The sequence below is a fragment of the Ornithorhynchus anatinus genome, chromosome 6 (assembly GCF_004115215.2).
Source record: "Ornithorhynchus anatinus isolate Pmale09 chromosome 6, mOrnAna1.pri.v4, whole genome shotgun sequence".
In the NCBI taxonomy this organism is placed as follows: Eukaryota; Metazoa; Chordata; class Mammalia; order Monotremata; family Ornithorhynchidae; genus Ornithorhynchus; species Ornithorhynchus anatinus.
Genome location: NC_041733.1, coordinates 22,713,750 through 22,739,762, shown reverse-complemented (window position 1 = coordinate 22,739,762; position 26,013 = coordinate 22,713,750). Strand labels below are relative to the sequence as shown.

The 26,013-nt window shown below is 47.4% G+C and overlaps 1 protein-coding gene across 4 annotated transcripts in view; it reads right to left on the bottom strand.

Annotated features, from left to right (window-relative positions):
* DOCK11 (dedicator of cytokinesis 11) overlaps positions 1-25,745 on the bottom strand; it is a 155,233-nt gene extending 129,488 nt beyond the window's left edge. For 2 of the 4 annotated variants that reach the window (XM_029067561.2, XM_029067563.2), the window contains exon 1: positions 24,177-24,351. In XM_029067561.2, coding sequence (XP_028923394.1) covers positions 24,177-24,278 — 102 coding nt within the window. In that variant the 5' untranslated portion in view covers positions 24,279-24,351. Of the gene's footprint in view, positions 1-24,176; positions 24,353-25,697 lie in introns of those variants that run through there. The other 2 variants (XM_039912359.1, XM_039912358.1) reach the window with 2 other exon arrangements.
* Positions 25,746-26,013: the final 268 nt, after the last annotated feature.

The window sequence follows — 26,013 nt, the reverse complement described above, 5'->3', positions numbered from 1 at the left end:
CACTAACATGCGCCGGAGGCAAACATTACTTCATTTTCATGCGTCTATAAAACAGCAAACAGCACATCTCAGTGCAGGTTTGTTCTTTTACTGGTTCACTTTCAGCTCTTCATGACACAAGCCATTAGACGACAGGATAAAGGTGGCGAAAAAGGTTTCGGAAGCCTCTTTCTGCTCTCAGGTTTGCCCCACCTTCTAACCCAGCAGTGGAAGAGATAAAGCCATTAACCTCAAACAAGATTTCAAAGTCTTAGATCCCTCAATATGTCCAGTTAAGCCACAACATTAGAGAAGCTGTTAGTTCCAAGATTGGAATTTTTGCGACAGAGAGGAGTAAAAACGGAGACATCAGCAGATGGCACCACTGATGTACCTGTAGAAGAGGAGAAAGGTGCTTCAGTGTGTTGAAACGACTTTCCTTCATGACGTAACCAATAATGAAGGACAAAAGAAAATCTCACCTCTGCAGGACGGGCCCTTTTTTCCCCCAGGATCAGGAGAGTTCTTAAATAGGGCTATGCTGTTTAAAATTATAATAATACATCAATCGAAAGTATTTAGAAAGCACTTATTGTAGGCAGAGCACTGTACTAGGCAACTGGGAGAGTACACTTGAGGTTGAAGACACATTCCTGACCACAGGGGCCTGCGACGGAACACCCACTAAAATCTACCCAGATTAAATGCTCAGTACTACACTTGAGTTGCCAGGTGGGGTTTAGGGAGGCAAAGTCACCCACCTCCTCACCCTATGCACAAGCATGAAAGAACCTAGTCACAGGATAACAGGAAATGCCTGCTTTCCGTTTTCTGCCCCTGGGTAGGGTGCAGGAGATCCTGGGCTATTTTTGCCCTACCACCCAACTGGACTCTGGAGCTGCCCGGGATGAAAGGAAGCAATGCGGCCTAGCGGATAAAGCCCTGGCCTGGAAACCAGAGGATTTGGGTTCTATCCCAGCTTACTGTGTGACCTTGATCAAGTTAACTTCTCTATGCCTCAGTTTCCCCAACTGCAAAAAATGGCGATTCAATACCTGTTCTCCCACCTACTTGACTGTGAGCCCCATCTGGGACAGGGACTGTATCTGGCCTGATTAACTTGTAACAATAATAATAATAATAATAATAACTATGGTACTTATTAAGCACTTGCGACATGCCAAGCACTGTCCTAAGCACTGGGATGGGTACAAGTTGAGCAGGTTGGTCACAGCCTCTCTCCCACGTGGGGCTCACACCCTTAATCCCCATTTTACAGATGAGGTAAATGAGGCCCAGGGAAGGTAAGCCAATTGCTCGAGGTCACACAGCAGACATGTGGCAGACATGTGGTGGAGGCAGGATTAGAACCCAGGTCTTTCTGACTCTCAGGCCCATGCTCTATCCACTAAGTCACACTCCACCCCAGTACTTAAAACAGTGCTTGACACATAATATGCGCTTAACAAGCACCATGAAAAAATGAAAGGAGGGTCTGGATACTGTTTCTGAGCTCTGGGAAAAACTCCACGGGCCCTTACCACTAAAGCTAGACAACGGGAGCCAGGCATCCCCTCCTCCTGCTACCCCCAAAGTCTAGGATGGGGTAGGCTATTAACAGGACCTGCAGGCTTAGGCAACCAAAGAAGGGATTCTTGAGCCCGTTTCTCATGGCATTGGGATCCAGAAAGTTCCCTCAGGCACTACACCATCAGGGTCAGGAAAGGCACAGCCTTGGATCTCCACAGGGTACTTCTAAATTCACTGGACTACCTGTGGCTGCAAGACCAAGTTTCTGTATTTTTTTTGGCCTTATGGTATTTAAGCACTTATTATGTGCCAGGCACTGTACGAAGCTCAGGGGTAGATATAATATAATCAGGTTGGACATGGTCCCCGCCCCACATAGGCCTCACTGTCTTAATCCCCATTTTACAGATGAGGTAACTGAAGCACAGAGAAGCAAAGTGCCTTGCCCAAGGCCACACAGCAGACAAGTGGCAGAGCAGGGATTAGAAACCACATCCTTCTGACGCCCAGATTTGTGCTCTTTCCAGGCTGCTTCTTGATACTTTGCAATATTCACTGTAATATTCATTCTAGGAATGCAAAGCACAATCAAACTGCAGAGGCAATGGCTCCTTCCAGGGTTCCAGCCAGAACGAATCTTCTCGCTTAATAGCTTTCTCTTTAGATCAGTAATTCCATCCCTCCTCAAAGAAAGTGAGCACTCTGCTCCTTTGTTACATGAGAATTCACAGGCTTCCCTTTGAGAGTGAGCCAAGAAATAGCAGCACCAACTGTCACCTGCAAGGGGAAGCAATAACAGCTGCTGAGGAAGTTGCAACCTCTATCAAGAGGCCACCAGAAGCAGGCGAGGGCTGCCTCTAGACCGAACAGGAGGAGCTCAGCAGAGAGAGAAGGAGAGAGAGAGAGAGCAAAAAACAGCAGCAACCATTCACTGAGCTCAGGAAGTTACAGGAGTCTTCTCTCTCCCCCACTTCCGCAGCTAAGGGGGTGTCACTAAGCTTCCCTAATAACAGGTGCTAAAACTCTCTTCCAAAGAGCTCCCTCCCACCAACAAAGGCACAGAATGGCCTTATGGGACCAAGGTAAGGGCTCTGAGGGCAGTATCGGTCTCCAAAAAAGATCCGTGAAGCTGAGGGGAAGCTCTGGCTAAACATGAATGCTGCCTAAGGCTCCTTTATACCTTAGTAATAATAATAATAATAATAAGTCCTTTAATTCCAAGATTTCACAGTCATTCATCAGAAACCCTGCCAACACCCCAATGAGACTGGAGGTTGAATTGTGATTATTACCCTTTCAGGAAATAACAGGATGAGCAGCACGCTCGCAATCCTTTTTAAGGCAAATTAAAAGGAAATGTGTAATTTGGCGGGGAAGGCGGAGAAAGAGACAGCTGCTAGTCTGAAAAATAAAAGATACAGGGAATTCTGGCAAACGTTTTGTCTCACCTTCACGCAAAGATGGGGGCACTGAGTGAGGCCTCTTAGCTCCTCCTAGCAGTGGTGCCCTCCCTCAGCTTCCGCTCCCTCAGGCTAGCAGTGTTACAGTCCTTGGCCCTAGGGCACCCCTTCCTGCTCAAAAGGAAAGGAGGGGAGCAACAGGAAATGTCCCACCTTCCTAGCTCTCCTGCTCCTTTCCCAGGCAGAAGGGCTTGGGCATCAGGCAGGGCAACACTACAGAGGAATGGAGTGGCTGCCTGGCAAGGAAACAAGACCCCAGAGCAAATCAATCCCTCCTTAAGCAGGCCCTGCATGCCGACAAGATCCAAGAAAAGCAGCTTGGCCTAGTGGAATGAGCAGAGGGCTAAATGTCAGGAGACGGGGGTTCTCATCCTGGCTTGCCACTTTCTTTTCCTATGGTATTGGTTAAGTGTTTACTCTGTGCCTGGCAGACAAGTGGCAGACAAATGGCAGAGCAGGAATTAGAACCCAACTTCTTCTGACTCCCAGGCCTGGGTCCCATCCACTGGGCCATGCTCCTATCACCCCCAAGAGGTCCCTGCCCATCACTGTTCACTTAGAGAAGCAGCGTGGCTCAGTGGAAAAAGCACAGGCTTTGGAGTCAGAGGTCATGAGTTCGAATCCCAGCTCTGCCACTTGTCAGCTGTGTGACTGTGGGCAAGTCACTTCACTTCTCTGTGCCTCAGTTACCTCATCTGGAAAATGGGGATTGACTGTGAGCCCCACGTGGGACATCCTGATTCCCCTCTGTCTACCCCAGCGCTTAGAACAGTGCTCGGCACATAGTAAGCGCTTAACAAATACCAAAATTATTATTATTATTACTTGTCTACTGTGTCATCTTGAGCAGATCATTTAACTTCTCTGGGCCTCAGTTTCCGCATCTGTACAATGGAGATGTAATACCTGTTCTCCCTCTTACCTTTGAGCCTCATGTGGGACAGAGACTGTGTCCAAACTGATTATCTTCTCTCTACCCCACAGTGTTTGGCACATAGTAAGCACTTATCAAATTCCACAGTCTTGCCATCTGACCTCTGCAACCCCTCCTCCCAAACATCCAGAAAAAGGCTCCTTTCCTGAGTTGTTTTTAAACTCCGTGCAAAACACCAAACTCGTCATGTTGAAAATGAAGAACCATGTCAATTATTCCTGCTGCATGGACCTGAAAGTTAACCATTCTAGAACCTCGTTTAACATGAAAAGTGAATTTTGACAGGAAGTGATTCATTCAGTGGTTGACCAGCCCTCTGAAGGGAGAAGGAGAAGGCAGCCGTAGGAACTTAGCCCAGAGGCAAGAGGGCGAGAGCCTCCTCCCACAGGCCCAGAGCCTATCTTAATCAGTGGCATTCATTGAGCGCTTACTGTGTGCAGAACCCTGTACTAAGCATTTGGGACAGGAGAATACTACAGAGTTGGTAGTCATGATCCCTGCCCACAGGGAGTTTACAGTCTACAAGGCAGGGAATCCTTTCCCCACACTAGAAGACATTGTGAAATGGCGGCAAACGGATCCAAGGGGTGCGTTTGAAGGAACTGTCCCCTTATTCCCATCCCTGGGCTCACACTCCTCTGAATCCATCACTCTTCCCCTCACCCCTCGAAACAGAAAGTTTAGCTACAAATCTCTTTCTCAAAATCCCCTTCAACCCCACCCCCTGGGAAACGGGGGTTACTGGTGTGGGCTTCATTATCAAGATGCTCTTCCGGCTTAATTTAGTTCCAAAATATTCCCATCTTGTCACAGGATTTCTAATGTTTAAAAAGTTACTGAGATGGTTCAGCTTCACAGCACTTATGTGCTTATCTACAAAGTATTTATTTATGTCAAAGTCTGCCTCCTCCTTCAGACTATAAGCTTGCTGAAGGCAGGGAAAATGCCTATCAACTATGCTGGACTGTATTCTCCCAAGCGCTTAGTAAAGTGCTCTGCACATAGTAAGCACTCAAAAACCACTGATTGATTCAGCCCCCTGTCGTAATCAGAAAATTAGATAAAAGTTGAAAATTGGTAGCTGCACTGAGGCCTAACAGTTCAGTAGTCCTATGGTGAGCATAAGACACTCACTGCAGTTCCTGCCAACCCACATTTCCTGTTACAGAGGAAGTTGCTCATCCTCAAAACCAGCAGGCACAGATGAAGAAACTGCCAATACGAGTCAAAAGCTCAATAAGTAAATCGAGAGTTAGCACGCATTATTTCTCCCAAACAGAATTACCTTTCAATCTATTGGATTATACACCACTAAGGAAGAATGGTATTTGCAGAGTCCAGATAATGCTTCCGTGCCACTTCCCCCCCGGAAAAAAATTGCAATTCCGAGGAAAAACCTGGATTGTCAAACATCCTTAGCCACCAGGAAGAAATACCCTCAAATCCACCCGCCACTGCTGCACACACCACCTGATGTTCAAATTTCTATCACTTTTTGCAGTCACAGAGCCAGAAGGGAATTCAAAAAGTCCCCATGTCTACCCCTTGCCTCAAAAAATGGCTGCATTTACACTACCAAAGACAATCACCATTTGGTTATCGCTTTTATAACCAAATGGTTATGGTCATGGGTTTGAATCCAGACTTTGCCTCTTGTCAGCTCTGTGACTGTGGGTAAGTCACTTCATTTCTCTGTACCTCAGTTCCCTCATCTGTAAAATGGGGGTGAAGACTGTGAGCCTCATGTGGGACAACCTCATTCCCCTGTATCTATCCCAGCACTTAGAACAGTGCTCTGCACATAGTAAGCGCTTAACAAATACCAATATTATTATTATTATTATTTTATTCCAGGAAAGAAGTTTCCTTTGCTTGTTGGAGCTTAGAAATGGTTCAAAAAGTTGCTCCTCCAGGACTGCTAGCCTTTCTCCACAGCATTAGTGGCAGACAAACATTACTGCTAGGGCAGGAGGGTTGGAGGGCAGGGCTAGTCTGAGGGAGTCCCTTGGGTCTCCGCCTTCTCAGCGACCCACGGCACAGCCAAAATCAAGTTCCCTTTCTCTCTAAGTACTACTCCTTTGCTCACTCTTCCTGCAAAAGATAAACTGATGCTGTAACTCCAAAGCATTTAAGTGTCTGAATGACTATAAAAGAATTATTAATGGCTTTAAATGCTCCAAGGGATTTTCAAGGAATCCTCAGCTCCATGCCACACAAGGGTGTCTCTGAACCGAATAATGGCCTTCCCATCTTGGGCACACTTTAATAATATTCAGCACCTAGAACAGTGCTTGGCACACAGTAAGCACTTAAATACCATCATTATTATAATACTTAAACCTATCAAGGATTCCACAGGATGGGCGGCCTAGCTTTCACTGAGCTTGCATCAACTGGGCATTCTGCAAAATATCAAAGTACCAAAAACTTTACAATAGATATTTCAAACTCAGATTCCACTGGTGAACGGGGTCCATGCTGAGTTTTGGGCAGTGGCATGACAGCTGACAAAGAAGCAATGAGGGAAGCCACGTGGCCTAGTGGAAAAAGTTTAGGCCTGGGAGTCAGAAGGACCTGGATTCTAATCCCAGCTCCACCACTTGTCTGTAGTGTAACCTTGGGCAAGTCACTTCAAATCTCTGTGCCTCAGTTACCTTATCTGTAAAGTGGGGATTAAAACTGTGAGCCCCTTGTGAGACATGGACTGTGTCCAACTTGATTATCTTGTATCTAACTCCCCCAGCGCTTATTACAGTGCCTAGAACATAATAAGCACTTAACTACCATTAAAGAAAAAAAACACACAAAGAAAGCTTTTCATTCATTCATTCAATAGTATTTATTGAGAGCTTACTATGTGCAGAGCACTGTACTAAGCGCTTGGGATGAACAAGTCGGCAACAGATAGAGACAGTCCCTGCCGTTTGACGGGCTTACAATCTAATCGGGGGAGACGGACAGACAAGAACAATGGCAATAAATAGAGTCAAGAGGAAGAACATCTCGTAAAAACAATGGCAACTAAATAGAATCAAGGCGATGTATAATTCATTAACAAAATAAATAGGGTAATGGAAATATATACAGTTGAGTGGACGAGTACAGTGCTGTGGGGATGGGAAGGGAGAGGTGGAGGAGCAGAGGAAAAAGGGGAAAAAGAGGGTTTAGCTGCGGAGAGGTAAAGGGGGGGTGGCAGAGGGAGTAGAGGGAGAAGAGGAGCTCAGTCTGGGAAGGCCTCTTGGAGGAGGTGAGTTTTAAGTAGGGTTTTGAAGAGGGGAAGAGAATCAGTTTGGAGGAGGTGAGGAGGGAGGGTGTTCCAGGACCGCGGGAGGACGTGGCCCAGGGGTCGACGGCGGGATAGGCGAGACCGAGGGACGGTGAGGAGGTGGGCGGCAGAGGAGCGGAGCGTGCGGGGTGGGCAGTAGAAAGAGTGAAGGGAGGAGAGGTAGGAAGGGGCAAGGTGATGTAGAGCCTTGAAGCCTAGAGTGAGGGGTTTTTGTTTGGAGCGGAGGTTGATAGGCAACCACTGGAGTTGTTTAAGAAGGGGAGTGACATGCCCAGATCGTTTCTGTGGGAAGATGAGCCGGGCAGCGGAGTGAAGAATAGACCGGAGCGGGGCGAGAGAGGAGGAAGGGAGGTCAGAGAGAAGGCCGACACAGTAGTCTAGCCGGGATATAACGAGAGCCTGTAGCAGTAAGGTAGCCGTTTGGGTGGAGAGGAAAGGGCGGATCTTGGCGATATTGTAGAGGTGAAACCGGCAGGTCTCGGTAACGGATAGGATGTGTGGGGTGAACGAGAGAGACGAGTCAAGGATGACACCGAGATCGCGGGCCTGAGAGACGGGAAGGATGGTCGTGCCATCCACAGTGATAGAGAAGTCTGGGAGAGGACCGGGCTTGGGAGGGAAGATGAGGAGCTCAGTCTCGCTCATGTTGAGTTTTAGGTGGCGGGCCGACATCCAGGTGGAGACGTCCCGGAGGCAGGAGGAGATGCGAGCCCGAAGGGAGGGGGAGAGGACAGGGGCGGAGATGTAGATCTGCGTGTCATCTGCGTAGAGATGGTAGTCAAAGCCGTGAGAGGGAATGAGTTCACCGAGGTAGTGAGTGTAAATAGAGAACAGAAGAGGGCCAAGAACTGACCCTTGAGGAACTCCAACAGTTAAAGGATGGGAGGGGGAGGAGGCGCCAGCGAAGGAGACCGAGAATGACCGGCCAGAGAGGTAAGAGGAGAACCAGGAGAGGACGGAGTCCGTGAAGCCAAGGTGAGATAAGGTATGGAGGAGGAGGGGATGGTCGACAGTGTCAAAGGCAGCAGAGAGGTCAAGGAGGATTAGAATGGAGTAGGAACTTAGCTTAGGTAACCATCCCTACTTCTAGCAGTTTGTTTCCTGTATCCTGTTCTGCTCTTTGTGGGCAAGGAACATGCCTGCCAACTCTGTTGTACTGCACTCTCCCAAGCTCTTAGTACAGTGCTCTGCACACAGTAAACACTGAATAACTACCATTGATGATGATGAGCTGGAGGAGGGAAGGGGGTGCTGCCTCTGCTCTAACCAATGCTGCCAGGGTTTCCAGGATGCAATGGGACACCAACAAGCAGTCTCCCTGCACCGGAAACTCCAAAGTGCTGCAGTAATAACAATAATCATGGTATTTGTTAAGCACTTACTTTGTGCCACTGGGGTGGATACAAGCAAATCAGGTTGGACAGAGTCCCTATCCCATGTGGAGCTCAGTCTCAATCCCCATTTTACAGACGAGGTGAGGCCAGAGAAGTGAAGTGACTTGCCCAAGGTCACAGAGCAGACAAGTGGCAGAGCCAGGATCAGAACCCATGACCTTCTGACTCCCAGGCTCATGCTCTATACACTACAACAGTGGCCGTAGCTGGTGTCCAGGGCAAGGAGAAGAACCGTTAGGTGGCAGTGAGGGAGGGGCGGACACCACTGGCCTGGATCTCCCTCTTGCTGCCGCTGCCAGCGTCCAAGAGCTGTGGGAGTCTGTGACAAGTATGGAACATGGTCTAGTGGACAGAGCACAGGCCCGGGAATCAGAAGTCCTAATCCCAATTCTGCCACTTGTCTGCTGTCTGACCCTGGGCAAGTCACTTTACTTCTCTGGGCCTCAGTTATCTCATCTGTAAAGTAGGGATTGAGACTGTGAGCCCCACACGGGACAGGGACCCTGTCCAACTTGACATATTTGTATCCACCCCAGTGTTTAGGACAGTGCCTGGCACACAGTAAGCGCTTAACAAATACCATCATTATAATTATTATTATGGAGCGGGCCAGAGAACAGTGAGAGAGTGTGTGTGTATGTCTCTCTCTCTCTCCTTTTCCTGCCTTCTTTTCCTCATTTTTGCTTTGCTAAAGACATATGGCCTTGTGCATGCCTTCAGAGAACCTATGAAGAGGAAAGATGGCTCCAGTCTCACCAGACAAGGAGGGATTTCCAAAAAAAGGCCAGAGCAGAGTGCCAATCCTGGGCCGTCGGGTCATGGGCCAGCAGGCAACTGCTTCAGGATCTGCTGCAGTCTTGTCTGCCCACAGAAGCCAGATAGTTTTCAGAATTCCTGCTGAACCCATGAGCCCCATGTGGGACAGAGGCTGTGTCCGACCTGGCTAACTTGTATTTACCCCAGTGTTTAGACTAGTGCTGGATATACAGTAAGCGCTTAAATAAATGCAATAATAATAATAATAAGTGAGCAATCAGTGGGCATACTTATTTGAGCATTTACTGTGCACAGAGCCCAGAACTAAGTGCTTGAGACATGGACCTCCGTATGTGGTTACAATACGAAATTATAAATACGATAAATACGACTGAATGAATGGTTCTTTGGTTAGAATCTTTGGCCACTGTTGTAATAGCTTTATCAGGAATTCTCCTACTAGCAGAACAGGGTTAGGACCCCGGTGTCCTGACTCCTAATCCCAGAGCCCTGCTCCTTCCTCTGGAAGGACAGCAAGGCTTGTGTACACAGTGGGTGCTGAATAAATACCGGCAATGGCCTCTCACCGCAAAGTGACTTCCTCATGTGATAAGTGGGGATTGGCTTTCCTCTCAGAGTGTGAAGAGCACGTTTGGAAGCAGCATTAATTTTTTCAGGCCTCTAAGCTACAACTTAATGGGCTGACATACACTCTTCATGAGCTTGACCCTGCCTGCGTGTCCTATAGGTCCCCAAGACAATTGGGCCGTAGCAGGTCAGCACAAAACTAAGCCAGTCAATGGGGCTAAGGTCAGCCACACTGCATCATTCTCCTCCCTCCTCTCACACACACTCACACCCCACTTGTCTGCTGTGTGACCTTGGGGAAGTCACTTCACTTCTCTGAGCCTCAGTTACCTCATCTGCTGGCACATAGAAAGGGCTTAACAAATACCATAATTATTATTATTATACACACACGTGCCGGAGTGCGGTATTTCTGGCATTGTGGGCCTGGAAGGAAATTCCATGGTGACTGGAGAGTTGCTGGACTAGAACGGACACCGGCTGTACCAAAAATGGTACAGTTTCATTTCCCGAGAACCCTGCCACACATATATGGTAGTTCTGCTGAGGCGCAGAGCCAACCCTCAGGCTGCCAGGGTCCGGTTATCATTCCCCAAGCTACCAAGCCTACAGTTCCAAGGAGCAGTGAGCATGCAGGACAGCACTTTTTGGCAGTGAGCCTGGACAAAACCAGCTCATACTGAAGCTGGGTTCCATTTCTACTGGGTTGGGTCTCAGTCGGGGGCGGAACTGAGTCAGGGCCTCTACCTTGAAGCAATAATTGGCCCCGGAGGCCTGAAAGAGTTAATATGGCTTTCAAAATTGCTCCTCTTACTCTCGGGGAGGATTTGAGAGAGAGAGTCTTGCTCAAGGCTAAGGAGAGTTAAGACCTTTAGTTACTTCATCTCTACGACACAGATTCATGCACCCATTTTACAGGTGCGTAAATCCCAAGTTCTCACAAGGAACCATTGGTAAACTTCTTAATGGACCTCGAGATTTCTGAGTCACAATCTCCCACTCCAATAATAAAAATACTCTGTACTTAGGTAGCGCTTTTCATCCAGGCAGTTCAAAGTGCTTTATCCACATTGACTCATTAATCCCCTCAACGTGCCAGGAAAACAAAAGGTTGAGTTTCTTACTCAAGGTCAACCACAAGCCAAGAACAGTGGAAAATACATCAGGCGTGTGCCAAACCCCAAGCTATGTCCAGAGAAGAGCAGCACACACACCACAAATGCCACTGGGTGACCCACCACGCCATTCTGGCTGGCAGTCCAGCCTCTGGTCCCGGCTTACCCGCCACTTTCAAGTCCAAGGCCCTTGCTCCAGCAGACTCCCCATTGCCCCCTCCTCCCGACTGAGCAGTCAGGGTACCACGTGAAGGGCTTGGAACCAGAGCACTGACTGGGGGATTCATTCAATAGTATTTCATTCATTCAGTCGTATTTATTGAACTCTCATTGTGTGCAGAGCACTATCCCTTTCCTGTCATCCTTTCCTCTTCTCCCACTCCCTTCTGCATCACCCTGACTTGCTCCCTTGATTCATCCCCACTCCTGGCCCCACAGCACTTATTATATTACACGTATCATACTTATGCTTGAGAGAAGCAGCATGGCTTAGTGGAAAGAGCACGGGCTTGGGAGTCAGAGGATGTGGGTTCTAATCCCGGCTCTGTCATCTGTCCACTGTGTGACTTTGGACAAGCCATTTAGCTTCTCTGTGCTTCAGTTACCTTATCTGTAAAATGGGGATTAAAACTGTAAGCCCCTCATGGGACAACCTGATTACCCTATATCTACCCCAGCGCTTAGAGCAGTGCTTGGCACAAAGTAAGAGCTTAGCAAATACCATAATTATTATTATACATATCTGCAATTTATCTGTTTATAATTTATCTGTTAATAAATTTATCTATTTATCTGTCTCCCCCTCTGGATTGTAAGCTTGTTGTGGGCAGGGAACATGTCTGTCTATTGTTATATTGTACTCTCCCAAGCGCTCAAGCACTAAGCACTAAATAAACACTATTGTATGAATGAATGAATGATCCATCAGTGACTGAGATGGGAATATTAGTGGTGGCTACCCTGTGGGCCTGATTCCTGCCAGAATCCCAGCCCTCCCTCCAGAACAGCGCACCAACACCCAGGGCTGGTTTTAGGACTGGAAGAAGTAGAGGGTCACCCAGAGCCACCTATCTGAGAACAGCAGAAAATTTCTCAGAGTGGAGAGTAGGGTGGCCACTCACCTGGTTTTTCACAGAGACAGTCCAATTTTCAGCTGGTCTATCCTCTCTGTGGTAATTTTGATTTTCAATGACCAGTCTTCCTCCAACTTGGCTCCTGCTGTCAAGCCCCATGGCTCAGAAGTGACATACACATTTACGGGGACCCGAGAGAGAAGAATGCAGCAGCTCTGGGGGACGGGAGAGGCACCAGACTGTGGACTGTAAGCTGTAAACTGTAAACTCATTGTGGGCAGGGAAAGTGTTAGTTACACTGTTGCTTGTACTCTCCCAACTGCTTAGTACAGTGCCCTGAACCAAGTAAGCACTCAAATACAACTGATGATTGATTGACCGACCAGGGTTCCATCTACTGTGAAAAACAGCATGGTCTAGTGGATAGAGCACAGGCCAGGGAGCCGGGAGACTTGGGTTCTAACCAGCTGTGCCACTTGTCTGTTATGTGACCTTGGCCAAGTCACTGCACTTCTTTGTGCCTCAGTTACCTCATCTGTAAAACAGGGATTAAGACTGTGAGTCCTATATGGGACAGGGATTGTGTGCAACCCGATTACCTTGTACCTACCCCAGGGTTTAGTACAGTGCCTGATACACAGTTAGCTTTTAACAAACACCATTATTATTATTATTATTATGTGCTACAGAATTCTACAAAGACCCTATTCATGCGATTCCATTCCATCACTTAAGCTACCAATAGAGTCAGTAGAGGCAGATCTGGGATTCCTTAGTGCTGCCAGAGGTGAAATTACTTGCTGGATTCCATTCCTTTTTAAACAGAGGTGAATTCCTCCTTTTTCTCTCTCCTACTCTCTACCCCTCCGACCCTTGTCTCTCTCCTCAATGACTTGTTTTATGATGCGACACCAGATGGGACTCAATCTTGTTAGCAACAGTGGTCACCTGAAAAAACACCAAGGCAGACTCCACTGAAATATGCATATTTAATCTGACTCCCTATAACAGCAACAACAACAAAAAAAACCAACAGCCAGGATCAAGGATACAGTAATGTGAATTCACTTGCTTGAAAGCGCCCATAGTTACATACAGAATGGCTTGTATTTGGAGAGCAAATTAAATTGTACTTCTTGTATTTTCAGATTTTGAGTCATTCATCTAGAATTGGGGATCCTGGGGCACAGAAAGATTAGACCATTTGCCTAAAGACACACGCATTAATGGCAGGGATGTCCAAGAAAATTCAGCACTAGGAAAACAATCCCTTAGATGACAGGCTTTTTTTTCCCCTAGTGGTTAAAGCAATGTTTTTATTTACTTTTCTTTAATATCCTTTGTGGTGACATTACATTTTTGCTGCCATGTTTTAGATTTATCTGGTTCAAGAGCAGCTTTGCTTACTAAAAATAAATCAACCATTCTGAGAACATAAATATTTGGACACAAGCTTATGTCCTTTGAATTTAAGTACAAGCCTAATTACAAACAATATACCCAGAAGTAAGTACAGACACAGGAAAGAGTTTGAACAAAGCCTAAGAAATCCTTAAAGCACTATTGCCTTTATCCTTTTTTCTGTCTTTGGAACAATTACAATGCCAGTGAAAATTGGCACCTCTGGCTTTCAGGCTGGTTTTTAATAGGTCCTGTCATGATATAAGATTGATCTTTGGAACATCTAATCAGCAGAAACCATTTTAAGTGCCTGAAAAACCTAAGGAGTCTTTGAAAGCAGCCACATGCATAGGAATTACCATATATCATGGATGCCAAGCCATATTTCAACGCACGAAACAAGCCTAACTGAAATATCCAAAAATGGCAGGAGGGAGGCTTTTTTTAAGGTATATATACACCAGTGGCCTATATATTTCATAAATCTCTACAGTAACATGCTTAGAACGAGGGGACAAATAGATGGTGACTACAGAATGATAAACCCCGCTCAGGATGCCACTTGGAGACTTTCCACTACTCTACCGATCTCGGCTATGGGAGGGAGAGTCAAGCAGAAGACTACACATTGCATAACTAGCTTGGCCAGTGGCTAGCGAATAGAAGGCAGTCTGCTACAAGTCAAAACTCACCTGTGCTGGGCAGCAGAGGCATGGGAGAGAATTGAGGGTGGACACTCAAGTTGACTGCACAGAAGAAGGCAATAGTAAACTACTTCCACATTTTGACCAAGAAAACTCTACGGATTCATAACCGGAACGACTGCAGGTGGAGGTGGGACATTCTGGGAGAGATGTGTCTAAGGAGGGAGATGACTCGACAGCACAAGACAAGACAGAATGATAAGCCTCCCAATATACTTCACAGGCAGCACATGAAAAACAAGGCACAGACCACACTCCACACAACATCTGGATGGGTTGGGGAGGGAGCAGGGAACAGGAGAAATAGCAGAGGGCAGAGAGGTTAGTCCAGCTTTTCAAGGGAAAATCCACACTTCACTTGCAACTCACCCTCCAAGGGTTTGGTCGCTGGGCCACTGTCCGGTTTTCCCCCACTGATCTGACGTCATGTTATTTCCCTCGAGATTGTAAGTTCCACTGTGGGCAGGGAATGTGCCTGTTCATTTGGTACACTGTCTCTCCCAAACACTCAGTACAGTGCTGTGCACACAGTAGGCACTCAATAAATACGACTGAATGAATGGACAGTGTCTGAAAGATGATCATTTGGTGGGCAAAATAATTCTTCCCTCAGGCCAGCCAGATAGTAAGTTCATCTTCAGTTTATTTTGTATTTGAAAAGAAGGCTTTCAGCAAAAGAAATGCAAAACTATTTCCCCATGAAATTTTAAGTAGTTTTCATGCTGTGTTTTACGCATCAGTTAGACTCTGATTCTCCTGGAGTCTAAATTAGTTCCGGGTTTTATTCTGGGCTACAGAGGGTGAGTGAGCAGGAAACTGGGGTTCAAGGAAAGGAGGGCAGGAAAGATGGGAACAAAGGGAAAGAATAACCGTCAAAAGGAAAGCAAAGGGGTGTTGGAGTGACTGTATCCAAGGTCAGTGTTGTCACTTTGGCAGTTCCAGGCTGACCAGAATACCATGGCCCAGGAGAACGGGATGTTTTAAGGAATGGAATCTACTACAGGCACCTGCTCCCCGCACCCCACAAATTCAAGGCCACAAAATGACAGCTTGCTCAGGAGGGCAACTGTTGAGAGGGGGAGAGGGAGGACAGAAGGGAGATCCCAGTTGTACTGTATTCTCCCAAGCGCTTAGTAGAGCACCCTGCACAAAGTATGCACTCAAAATATACCATAGATTGATTGAGTCCCCAAGCCCTCCACTAGGGTGGCCACTGGCCGCACTAAGGGATCCCAGATCCACCTTTGCCAACTCCTTATACCACATAGATGACATAACACTTGTGTATATATGTACATGTTTATAATTCTATTTATAATTCTATTTATTTATATTAATGATGTGTATATACCTACAATTCTATTTATTTATATTGGTGCTATTGATTCCTGTTTACTTATTTTGATGTCTGTCTTCCCCCTTCTAGCCCATTGTGGGAGGGATTATCTCTATTTGTTGCTGAACTGACCTTTCCAAACACTTGGTGTAGTGCTCTGCACACAGTAAGCGCTCAATAAATATGACTGAATGAATGAATGAATATTGTCATGGAGCCTGAAGGACACACATGAAAAGGGTCTTTGTAGAAATCCATAGCACGTCAGTGGACAGAGCCCTGGTCCCCCTCCCTCTCGAGTTGCTACGTTCCTCTCCCAGGTCCCCGTAAGCAAGGATGTCACTTCTGAGCCATAGGGAGCTCTGGGGGGAGGAAGACTGGACTTACAGTCTCTAAACTGTAAGCTCCTTGGGGTTCTCTGTCCACCAACCGTGCTATACTCTATCCATCAATTGATCAATTATATTTATTGAATACTTACTGTGTGCAGAGCACTGTACTAAGCGCTGGGGGGGGGGGGTGTTTCAATATGGCAGAGTTGGTAGGCATGTTCCCTACCCACAGCGAGCTTACAGACTAGAAGGGGAGACAGATATTAATATAAATGAATTACGGATTCATACGTAAGCACTGTGGGACTGAGGGAGGAGTGAATAAAGGAAGAAAATCCAAGTGCAAGCATGACACAAAAGGGTGTGGGACAAGAGGATCGAGGTACACTGAGTAGGTTGCCATTAGAGAAGTGAAGTGTGTGGGCTGAATAGTAGGAATTCTGCAAGATAAGGTAGCAGGGGGACAAGGTGATTGAGTCCTTCAAAGTCAATGGTAAGGTGCTCCCAAGTGCTTAGTACAGTGCTGTGCACACAGTAAGCACTTAAATTTGATTGACTGACCTTGAGAGATAAAAATACCAGACAAGGGACTGACCAGCCGAAAACCAGATTGTATAAAACACAAAGGAATGGCCACCCTACTCTCCAGCCTGAAAGTTTTCTGCGCTGTTCTCAGGGAGGGACAGGTCCATCAGATAGGTGGCCCTGGGGACACTCTGCTTCTCCCAGTCCTATGTGGGGTTGTACAGGATTGGAAATACTCATTTCCATCTGCTCCTTTGACTGACACCTCTATTTCTTTCTGCCACTGCTTTTTAAAAGGAGCAAGAAACTCAAAGTGTGACAACTGAATTCTTGAAGTATAAAGTGAAAAGATGTACAGGTCATTCCTTCTGGACATCTTAGTATGCTTTAGAAAATGGAAATACAGAGATAGAAAAACAAATCCAGCTGACTCACTAGACCACATTCCCAGATTTTTACATATAATTATTTTGTCACGCTGTCATGATTTTATTTTGGCCAGTTAAATTCACATTAGCCTGAACTATCTGCACCATTTCCCCCCTCTTCAGATCCAAAACTCATCCATGGTTCTCATCACCATCCCTTTCCTCTTCTCCCTCCCAGCGTCCTCCTCCCCAAAACATCATACCTGTAGCAAATCCTCTAAGAGTCGCTTCACACAAAGAATCCCATGAAAACCAAACAGAGAAGTAGTTAATACTGGATTTCACCCAGATTTCCTGTCTGATTTCCTTAAGATTAGCTTCAGTGGCCAGTCCTCATTTTCATGACTGGTCTAATAGGAAAAAAGCAATGTTTTGGGAGCCAGGAATTATAAGTTCCATGCTTGGCTCTGTCACTGTCTAAGGGACTTTGGGCAAACCACTTAATCACGAGAAGCAGCATGGCTTAGTGAAAAAAGCACGGGCCTGGGAGTCAGAAGACCTGGATTCTAATCTTGGCTCTGGCACTTTTCTCCTCTGTGACCTCGGATAAGTCACTTAACTTCTCTGGGCCTCAGTTACCTCATCTGTAAAATGGGGATTATGATTGTGAAGACCAACCTGATTATTCATCTCTTCCCCAGTGCTTAGTATAGTACCTGGAGCATAGTAAGCACTTAAATACCATTTTAAAAAATCTCTGTGCCTCAGTTTCCCCACCTGTACAAAAGGGATACTACTAGTCTGTAGATTATATAGGTATTGAGAGATCAAATGAGAGTTTGGATATGAAAGCACTTTATACGCTTGAGACAAAAGACCTGATATGAATGCAATATATCATTTTTAAAGTATTGTTGATTAAATTCCCTGTCTTACAAAATACTTGGCCAATACATAAAGGCAGTCTCTTTGAGAGAACGTGAAGACTGTTGTTCACATTATTTCTCACTCCCTACGGATGACTGAGGTTAACAATAGAACAATGAGAAAAACAGGTGTTATGAAAACTGTACTTCCAGAACAATCTAAGACATGGTCCAATTCTAACTGCCTTAAAGGTAAAAGATACATTACTTCCCGAGAGGATAACCCTGAAACACAATAAAGATAAAGAGATTAGGGGCTGGAGGAAATCATTAAAGATAAATTCAGACATTAGTTTCGGCACACATATCATCTTTGCTAGGTTGTGCCTATACAACAGAGAGCACATAAATATGGAAAAGTAGTTAGCATTTTGACCATATTTTGAAGACTGTGTCATTCTGAAAAAGAATTAAGCTGAACTTAAAGAATTGTACAAATGGGAGGTGCTGGAAATTTGTAAAGGTACCATTCCCAACTAAATTTATTCTGCCATCAGTGATCCACCACTGAATAGCACAAACATATCTTTAACCCACATTTCAACTTCACTGTTTTCTACTTTGAGGGATTTCTGAAAAGCAAATGCAAGAAAAAGCATAACCTCTTAGCCCAAGATAGAGCCATTTTCGAACTTCTAAAGGTGTTTGAAGGATTAATAAATGAATGCTAGGAAGCGTTCTGAAGGGCAGAACAATGGAATGGTAATTAGGACTGATTCTTCCAGCCCAGCTCACACAAATGCCAAGGACAATGGTAAAACCCCTCTGAATTGCTCAGCAAATACTGTTCCTCATCAAGCAGGGGAGAAGAACGGGGGGGATGGGAAGATAAAAGCCAGTGTGTTTCACTGTCGGGCAGCTTCCCCCCTCTCCTCTACCATGTGATAGACACTCTCCAGAGAAGCCAGCCATCTCTCCTCCCTGTCTCCATGCCTCAGACTCCTATATTCTCCCTCAGGCTCTGCCTCAAGGGAAGAAGTGCCAAGAGCCCTACCTGAAATCCCCTAGGCCTCTGGGGAGACACTCATTCACCAAAAGATTTTATCTCCACAAATCAACTAAAGTTTATGAAAATGAAAAGCAAGAAACACACCCCCAGAGACAGATATCGCTCCAGAGTTTTCAGATTTCATTTATTTTTCTGACAAGGAGACTGGAGCAATAATCCCTGTGTGTCCTTGTGGTTCATAATCTCCTTTTAGCAGACGGCTTTCCCCTTCTGAGCCACTGTGGCAGGATGAAGACCTGGCCTTCTGTCAAAGGCCCTGTCCTGCCCTATAGGCAGGGTGAGGCAAGGCAACCACACTGAGTGCCTCATCTGAGAGGGAAAAAAACCTTAATACTAAAGAGGCACAGTTACATTGCAGTAGGGGATAGCTTGGATGAAGAGAAAAAAGACTCTTTGGCCAGGAAACCATAACCGAAAGGGTCCTCTCCCAACCCCGGCAGGTACCCGAACCCCAAACCAGGGCCCGGACCCCAGGAAGAGCTGCTCCGAAGCCAAAGCTTCCACGCCACTGCTGCCCCCACAGACCAGGCTGGTTTCCTGGCACCTGACCCCAGTCCATGGCAGCCATCCAGGAGTCCCAAAAGCCAGAGCTCGGGGCCAGATTCACCCCATTGAAGAACATGCACTCCTCAGTAGGGTTGCCAGTCTTCCAGTTTTACACCTAATGGTCTGGTTTTCAGCTGGTCTTTGATCGCTACAGATCAGGAACAAGGTGTCTTCATATCCTGTATCTTTATTTGCAGTGCTCGGCGTCCTGCCGCCAAGACCCAGAGCTCAGTAGTGGCCCCCATATTCACGGGGACCCAGAGCAGGTGGTGGCATCAGGCTTCCCAGAGGAGAAATGCTTAAGGTTTGAGCAGACTTCTGCCAAACAGACCATGTGACATCAATCGATGGTATTTACTGTGTGCAGAGCACTGTATTATGCGCTTGGGAAAGTACAATATAACAGACCCAAAAGACACATTCCCAGCCCAAAAGGAGCTCTTCCGTTACCCTGTGTGTCCAGCACGTGTGTCGTGTCCATCTGGGTGACCGGTACCTGTGAGGCTTGTCAGTGGCCACCCTACCTGCTGCTTTGTGGGTAGGGAACATACCCACTGTACTCTCCCAAATGCTTAGTACAGAATTCTGTATACAGTAAGCGCTCAGTATATACCAATGATTGAGTACCTCCGCCTCTCCTTTTTCACCAATTTAAATCAGGCGGCATGTGTCGGGAGGCAAATACCTATGTCTTGAACCAGGACACCTTCAAGTTACACCCAGGAGTTTTCTGTGCCACTCTAAGATGTTCAGGTCTAATTAAACAAAGACTTTGCATTTCTCAACACCTACGTCTTAAAATAATTTCCTCTATTTCAAAAGTGTTTTTGGCCTATTACCTTTCCAAAATTCTCCAGAGCCCTGAGAAGCCTCCCTTCTGACATACTTCCAGAAGTCCTCAAAGGAGACTTTAACACTGTTCTTTATTTACATTAGGATAAAAAGAAAAATTCATTTAGCATGTATAATCTAAATGATTTCTTCTCTCTCAGCCAAACGTAATTATTGAGTGCTTACTGTGTGCAGAGCACTGTACTAAGCGCTTGGGAGAGTACAATACAACAATATAACAGACACATTCCCTACCCACATTGAGCTAGTTGATGAACCTATTAGATTATTAATAGTAGTAGGAAGAAGAAGAAAGAAGAAGAAAGAATTGTGGTATCTGCGAAGTGCTTATTATGTGCCTGCACTATACTAAGCACTGGGGCCGAGTCAAGCATATCAGGTTGGACACAATTCCTGTTCCACCCTGGGGCTCAGGGCTCACCATCTTAATCCCCATTTTACAGATGAGGGAACTGAGGCACAGAGAAGTTAAGTGACTTGCCCAAGGTCACACAGCAGACAAGTGGCAGAGCCGGGATTAGGACCCAGATTACTTTTGAAATTTTATGAACATCCTGACCGATAGAATACTAAACCTAATAAACTACACTGTGGAAATTACACATTGAAAAATGATTCAAGAACACTTACTTTGTGTTGGGCAAACACCCTTTCCTGCCTTACCCTTAGGCCTTTCTCAATTCTCATCTCTAATGGGTCTGGCAACAAACACTGGAGGTTTTAGCCTCTAAATCAGTAGGTACAACAAAAAATTTAGTCCTCTGAGAACTCTGAGGATTACAGGGCATGTTATGTGTTAGCTTAAAGCAAACACAACTGACATCTAGGGCCAAGTGTGTTTTATAAAATGTAAGTGTATATGTTAGCATATTAAATTAACCTGGAAAACCATGAAATGCCCTCACATTTTTTGTTTTTTGTGCTTTAAGTAATAATGTTAATAATACTATGTGCCAAGCACTGTACTAGGCACTGGGGTAGATAGAAGATAATCAGATCAAACACAATCCCTATCCTACATTGGACTCAAAGTCTAAGAGGGAGGGAAGACGGGTATTTTACCCCCATTTTACAGATGAAGAAACTGCGGCACAGAGAAGTTAAGTGATGTGCCCAAGATCACACAGCAGACAAATGGCAGAGCCGGAATTAGAACCCAGGTCCCCTGATTCCCAGGCCCTTGTTCTTTCCACTGAATGACCTGACAGTAGTCCTTCCATATAACTATTACTGGGTTTATCTTGCACACTAATAGGTTTAGTTCTCCTGTTATATAGGTGGGTTTTACATTTCTGGTTAATCCCACGCTAAGGAAAAACGCACAATATCACGTGCACCTTTGATCAACCCCACACCACGTACAGGATCATTTCTTCCAACCTTACAATTCCATTACATCCAGAGATCCACCGTCAGAAGAACATTTCCTAACAGCAAATTTTAAAACGACAACAACTATTAGAACATCTCCACAGACCTTGCAAACACTAAAAACTCCAAGATTCACAAATGTGCTTATGATTACAATTCATTCCTAGGCACAGTCATAATAATAATACAATTGTGGTGTTTCTTAAGCACTTGTGTGTCAAGCATTATGCTAAACAGCTAATCAGATTAGTCACTCTCCCTGTCCCACATGGGGTTCACAATCTAAAATGCAAAACTGAAGCACAGAGAAGTTAAAGACTTGCCCAAGACCACCCAGCAGGCCAAGGCCGAGCTGGGACTAGACCCCAGATCTCCTGATTCCTGTCCCCATGCTCTTTCCTTTAGGGCCTTGCTGTCTCCCTCGTAATATATACTACCTCTAAATAAAAACATTTCTGGTCTGGAGAAACAGCAGAAAAACATTTTAAGTTATTTTCACAATCCCAACTCTGACCAAGAACATCAGTACACTAATTTTAATCAATGGTATACATTGAGTACTTACTGTTTGCAGAGCACTGTCCTAAGCATTCATTCAATGAATCATACTTATTGAGCGCTTACTGAGTGCACAGCACTGTACTAGGTGTTTGGAGAGTACAATTCAGCAATAGAGAGAGACAATCCCTGCCCCTAAACACTGAGGAAAGTACCATACAGAGCTGGTAGACCAGTTTCTGCCCACAGCAAGTTTACAGTCCGGAGGAGGATACATGGGATATGAATTCAAATCCTGATAAATCACAACAGAGAAAAAACTGGTCCTCACTTTTTAATCTTTTGCCATTTGTATACGGAGAAGGCCCTTCTCATAAAACTGACACACATTACCTCTGCTCAAATGAGAGAAGTGTCTTGTCTGAGCAGACTGGGAAACCTTGAGGTCAAGGAGGGCCTTGTCAAAGTTTCCAATACAGTATGCTAAGGTATCTTGTGTGTGCCCAAACTATTCACTGAAAGTAAACAAGTTAGAACCAATTTCAAAAACGAGGGAGGAGATTCTCTCTGAGGCAACTCCATTACAAGAACATAAAAGGCCTGTCTTGACACCCCGAATGTCCAAACTAGATAAGACAATTCTCTTTAAAGTACCCCTGCTTTGCACAGCTCTAGCTGTTACAGATCAGATTTCTATCTCAAAGCTAAAGATTCTGGCTTTGATCTTCACCAAGGACTCCCACATGTCAACTTTCTCTGTGTGAGCTTATACCAGGCATTTAACTTTAATGTTGGATTTTTGTTGAATCTAAAAGATCAATATATAAACCATCCTTATGACACTATCACTATGCAGTGAAGTTGTCTTTCCATTTGACACATGCTGCTTTTAACAAGTAGCACCAGCTGGGTACAATCTACCCCTGAATAGCCAGCAACCACACACACCCACACCCCCAAAAGCTATACAGCTTGGGGAAAAAAATAACAGTATTCAAACAGATGCTTACTCTGTTCAGAGTACGCTCTTAATACATACCATGACTGTTACTCCTGCTTAATTCGGATATCTGGCCTGAAGAAGAACGTCAAAAAGCATGCGAGGAAAATTATGGGGAGAGCTTGTTGTGGGCAGGGAACTCGTCTAGCAACTGTTCCACTGTCCTCTCCCAGTGCTCTGCTCACGGTAAGCAGTGTGGCCTAATGGCAAGAGCAAGGGCTTGGAAGTCAGAGGACATGGGTTCTAATCCCTCTCCGCCACTTGTCAGCTGTGTGACCTTGGGCTGACCGTTTAAATTCTCTGGGCCTCAGTTAGCTCATCTGTAAAGTGGGGATTAAGACTGTGAGCCCCACATGGGAAAATCTGATTACCTTTTTATCTACCCCAGTGCTTGGAATGGGCCTTGGCATATCATAAGCGTTCGACAAATACCATAATTAGGAGGAGGAAGCGCTCAATAAATACGATCGGTTGACTGATTAGGAGGAAAGAGCTTGGCAGGCAGCCGTCGGAACGGGGTGTAAATCCGGGTTTCAAGGTGAAAGGGTGGAGGAAGGGCTGTCTAACAGGGGGCCTGCGACCGCGATCGTTCCCTGCCCAGCCCCAGCGTGGCTCAGTGGAAAGAGCACGGGCTGGGAAGTCAGAGATCATGGGTTCAAATCCCGACTCCGCCGCTTTGGGCAAGTCCCTTCACTTCTCTGAGCCTCAGTTACCTCCTCTGTAAAATGGGGATGAAGACTGTGAGCCCCACGAGCATCCTCTCCGGCGCTTGGAATAGTGCTTTGCCCATAGTAAGCGCTTAACAAATGCCATCATTACTCGTTTAGACTGTCGGCCCGCTGTTGGGCAGGGACTGTCCCTGTTGCCGAATTGTACATCCCAAGTGGCGCTCTGCACATAGTAAGTGTTCAGTAAATAGGACTGCCGTGTCCTTGTCCGGGGCTCGGGGGGTGGTCGGCCCCGGCCCCTCGCCCGGGGCAGGAGGAAGTGGGTTGGGTCCCCGGGGCGGCCTGGGTGCGGTTCTCCTCTTTCTCGAGAAAAACAAAAGGTTGCCTGCATCTTTCTAAAGCCTCAGGTGCCGGCGAGGAGGAGGCGGCGGCGGCGGCTGCTCCAAGGGTCGGGCTTTTTCCCAGCTGGTCAGCGGCTGGGCACCGGCTGGGCACCCCCCCGACCCCCCGACCCCCCGGACTCACCAGGATGACGGAGCCCCGCACGGCCTCGGACACGCTCTGGCGGAGCTCGGCCGCCGTGCCCGGCTTGCTGAGCCGCTTGGTGAATTTCCGCACTTCGGACATGACTGCGGACGCCGCTGCCCCCGCTGCCCCCCTGCTCCCGTTCCTCCGGGCCCGGCGGGGAAGGCGGGCACGGCCCCGGCGCCTTGCACGCGGGCTGCCCCCCGTCGCCGTTCAGCGGCTGCCGCCCTGCACCGAGGGCTCCGCCCCGGGGCGGTGCCGCTCCCGCCGCCGCCTTCCTCCTCCCCCTCCTCCTCCCGGGCCTGAACTCCAAGCCGAGGGGCAGGGAGGGTCAAGAGGGCGGAGAGGGACGAGCCTGTGGTCTCAGACCCTTGTTTCGGGGCCGAGGAGGGGGAACCGTGGGCTCGGCTGGCTGGTCTCCCCTGCGGAGCCCTGCCTTCGGCTTGCTGGTCTCCCCTGCGCAGCCTGCACTCGGTTTGCTGGTCTCCCCTGCTAAGCCCTGCGCTCGGCTTGCTGGTCTCCCCTGCTAAGCCCTGCCCTCGGCTTGCTGGTCTCCCCTCCGCAGCCCTGCCCTCGGCTTGCTGATCTCCTGCACTCGGCTTGCTGGTCTCCCCATTGGGCTGCCCACGGCGGCTAGCGTGGCCCGGGCGAGGAGGAGCCGGGCACCCCCGGGCAGGGAGGACCCTCCCCCCATCCAGAAGGGTGGGGAAGGGTCTGCCGGCCGGCTCGACCCCCTGCATCTCAGGGCCCTTGGAGGATGCCCCGAGCGACCCCGCCCCGGACCCAGACGGGGCTACCGCGGAGGGGCTGCCCGGGAGGGAGGGAGGGCGGGGACACTGGGGTCCCCGGGGTCGAGGGCCTCGGATCCCCCTGCCCTTCCTCTCCCCGCTTCCTTTGTTTCCCGGCCCTCTCAGGGACCGCCCTGGGCGGGGGGCCGGGCTTCTCTCTGCCTCCCCAACTCAGCCGGGGCCGTCCGGGGCTGGTCCTGCCCGCTGGCTGGGGCGGGAGACATTAGCCACCTCCAAGGAACAACGATATGCAAGAACCCGACCTTGGGAGCCGCCTCCTCCACTTATCAGCTGGGTGACTTTGGCAAGTCACCTCACTTCTCGGTGCCTCGGTTCCCTCATCTGTAAAATGGGGATTAAGACTGGGACCCCCACGTGGGACAACCTGATGACCTTGTATCCACCCCGGCGCTTAGAACAGTGCTTGGCACATAGTAAGCGCTTAATAAATGTCATCATTATTACTGTGTAAATTCTCCACAGAGGTCAAAGGTTGCAAGGAAACTAGCTCCATGGGGAGGCCCAGGGTGATCCGTCACTTGGCTAGTCTTGTCCAGTGACCAAATGGCGACTGGCCAGAGGAACTGGAGCTGCTCTTTTTGGCTGATACTCGCCATCCGCCCCCATACCTCACCATCACCACCGATCTGCCATCTCTTCTACCTCTGCTGCCACACTGGGAAGGAGTCAGGCCTAGGATGATGGCTGACACTGGCCGTGCTTGGCAACTTACCGGGTCCCGGAATCCTGGCAGGTTTCTGAGTTTCAGCAAGATGCCATGACAGTACTGTTAGAGGAAAAAAATAGCTACCGTCAATTTAGATCAGGCGCTTCACATAGGCGTACAGACCTACAGGTCAGTCCACCACCTTCCTTCTGAGAAGGATTCCTTGACCTTAGGGACATCTCTACTCAGATGTCCTGCCAACACCTCAGAACTAACATGTCCAAAACAGAATGCATCTTTCCACACAAAGCCTACCCTGCTCTCCCCCTGACTTTCCCATCACCGGAAACAGCACCACCATCCTCCCTCTCTCACAGACCTG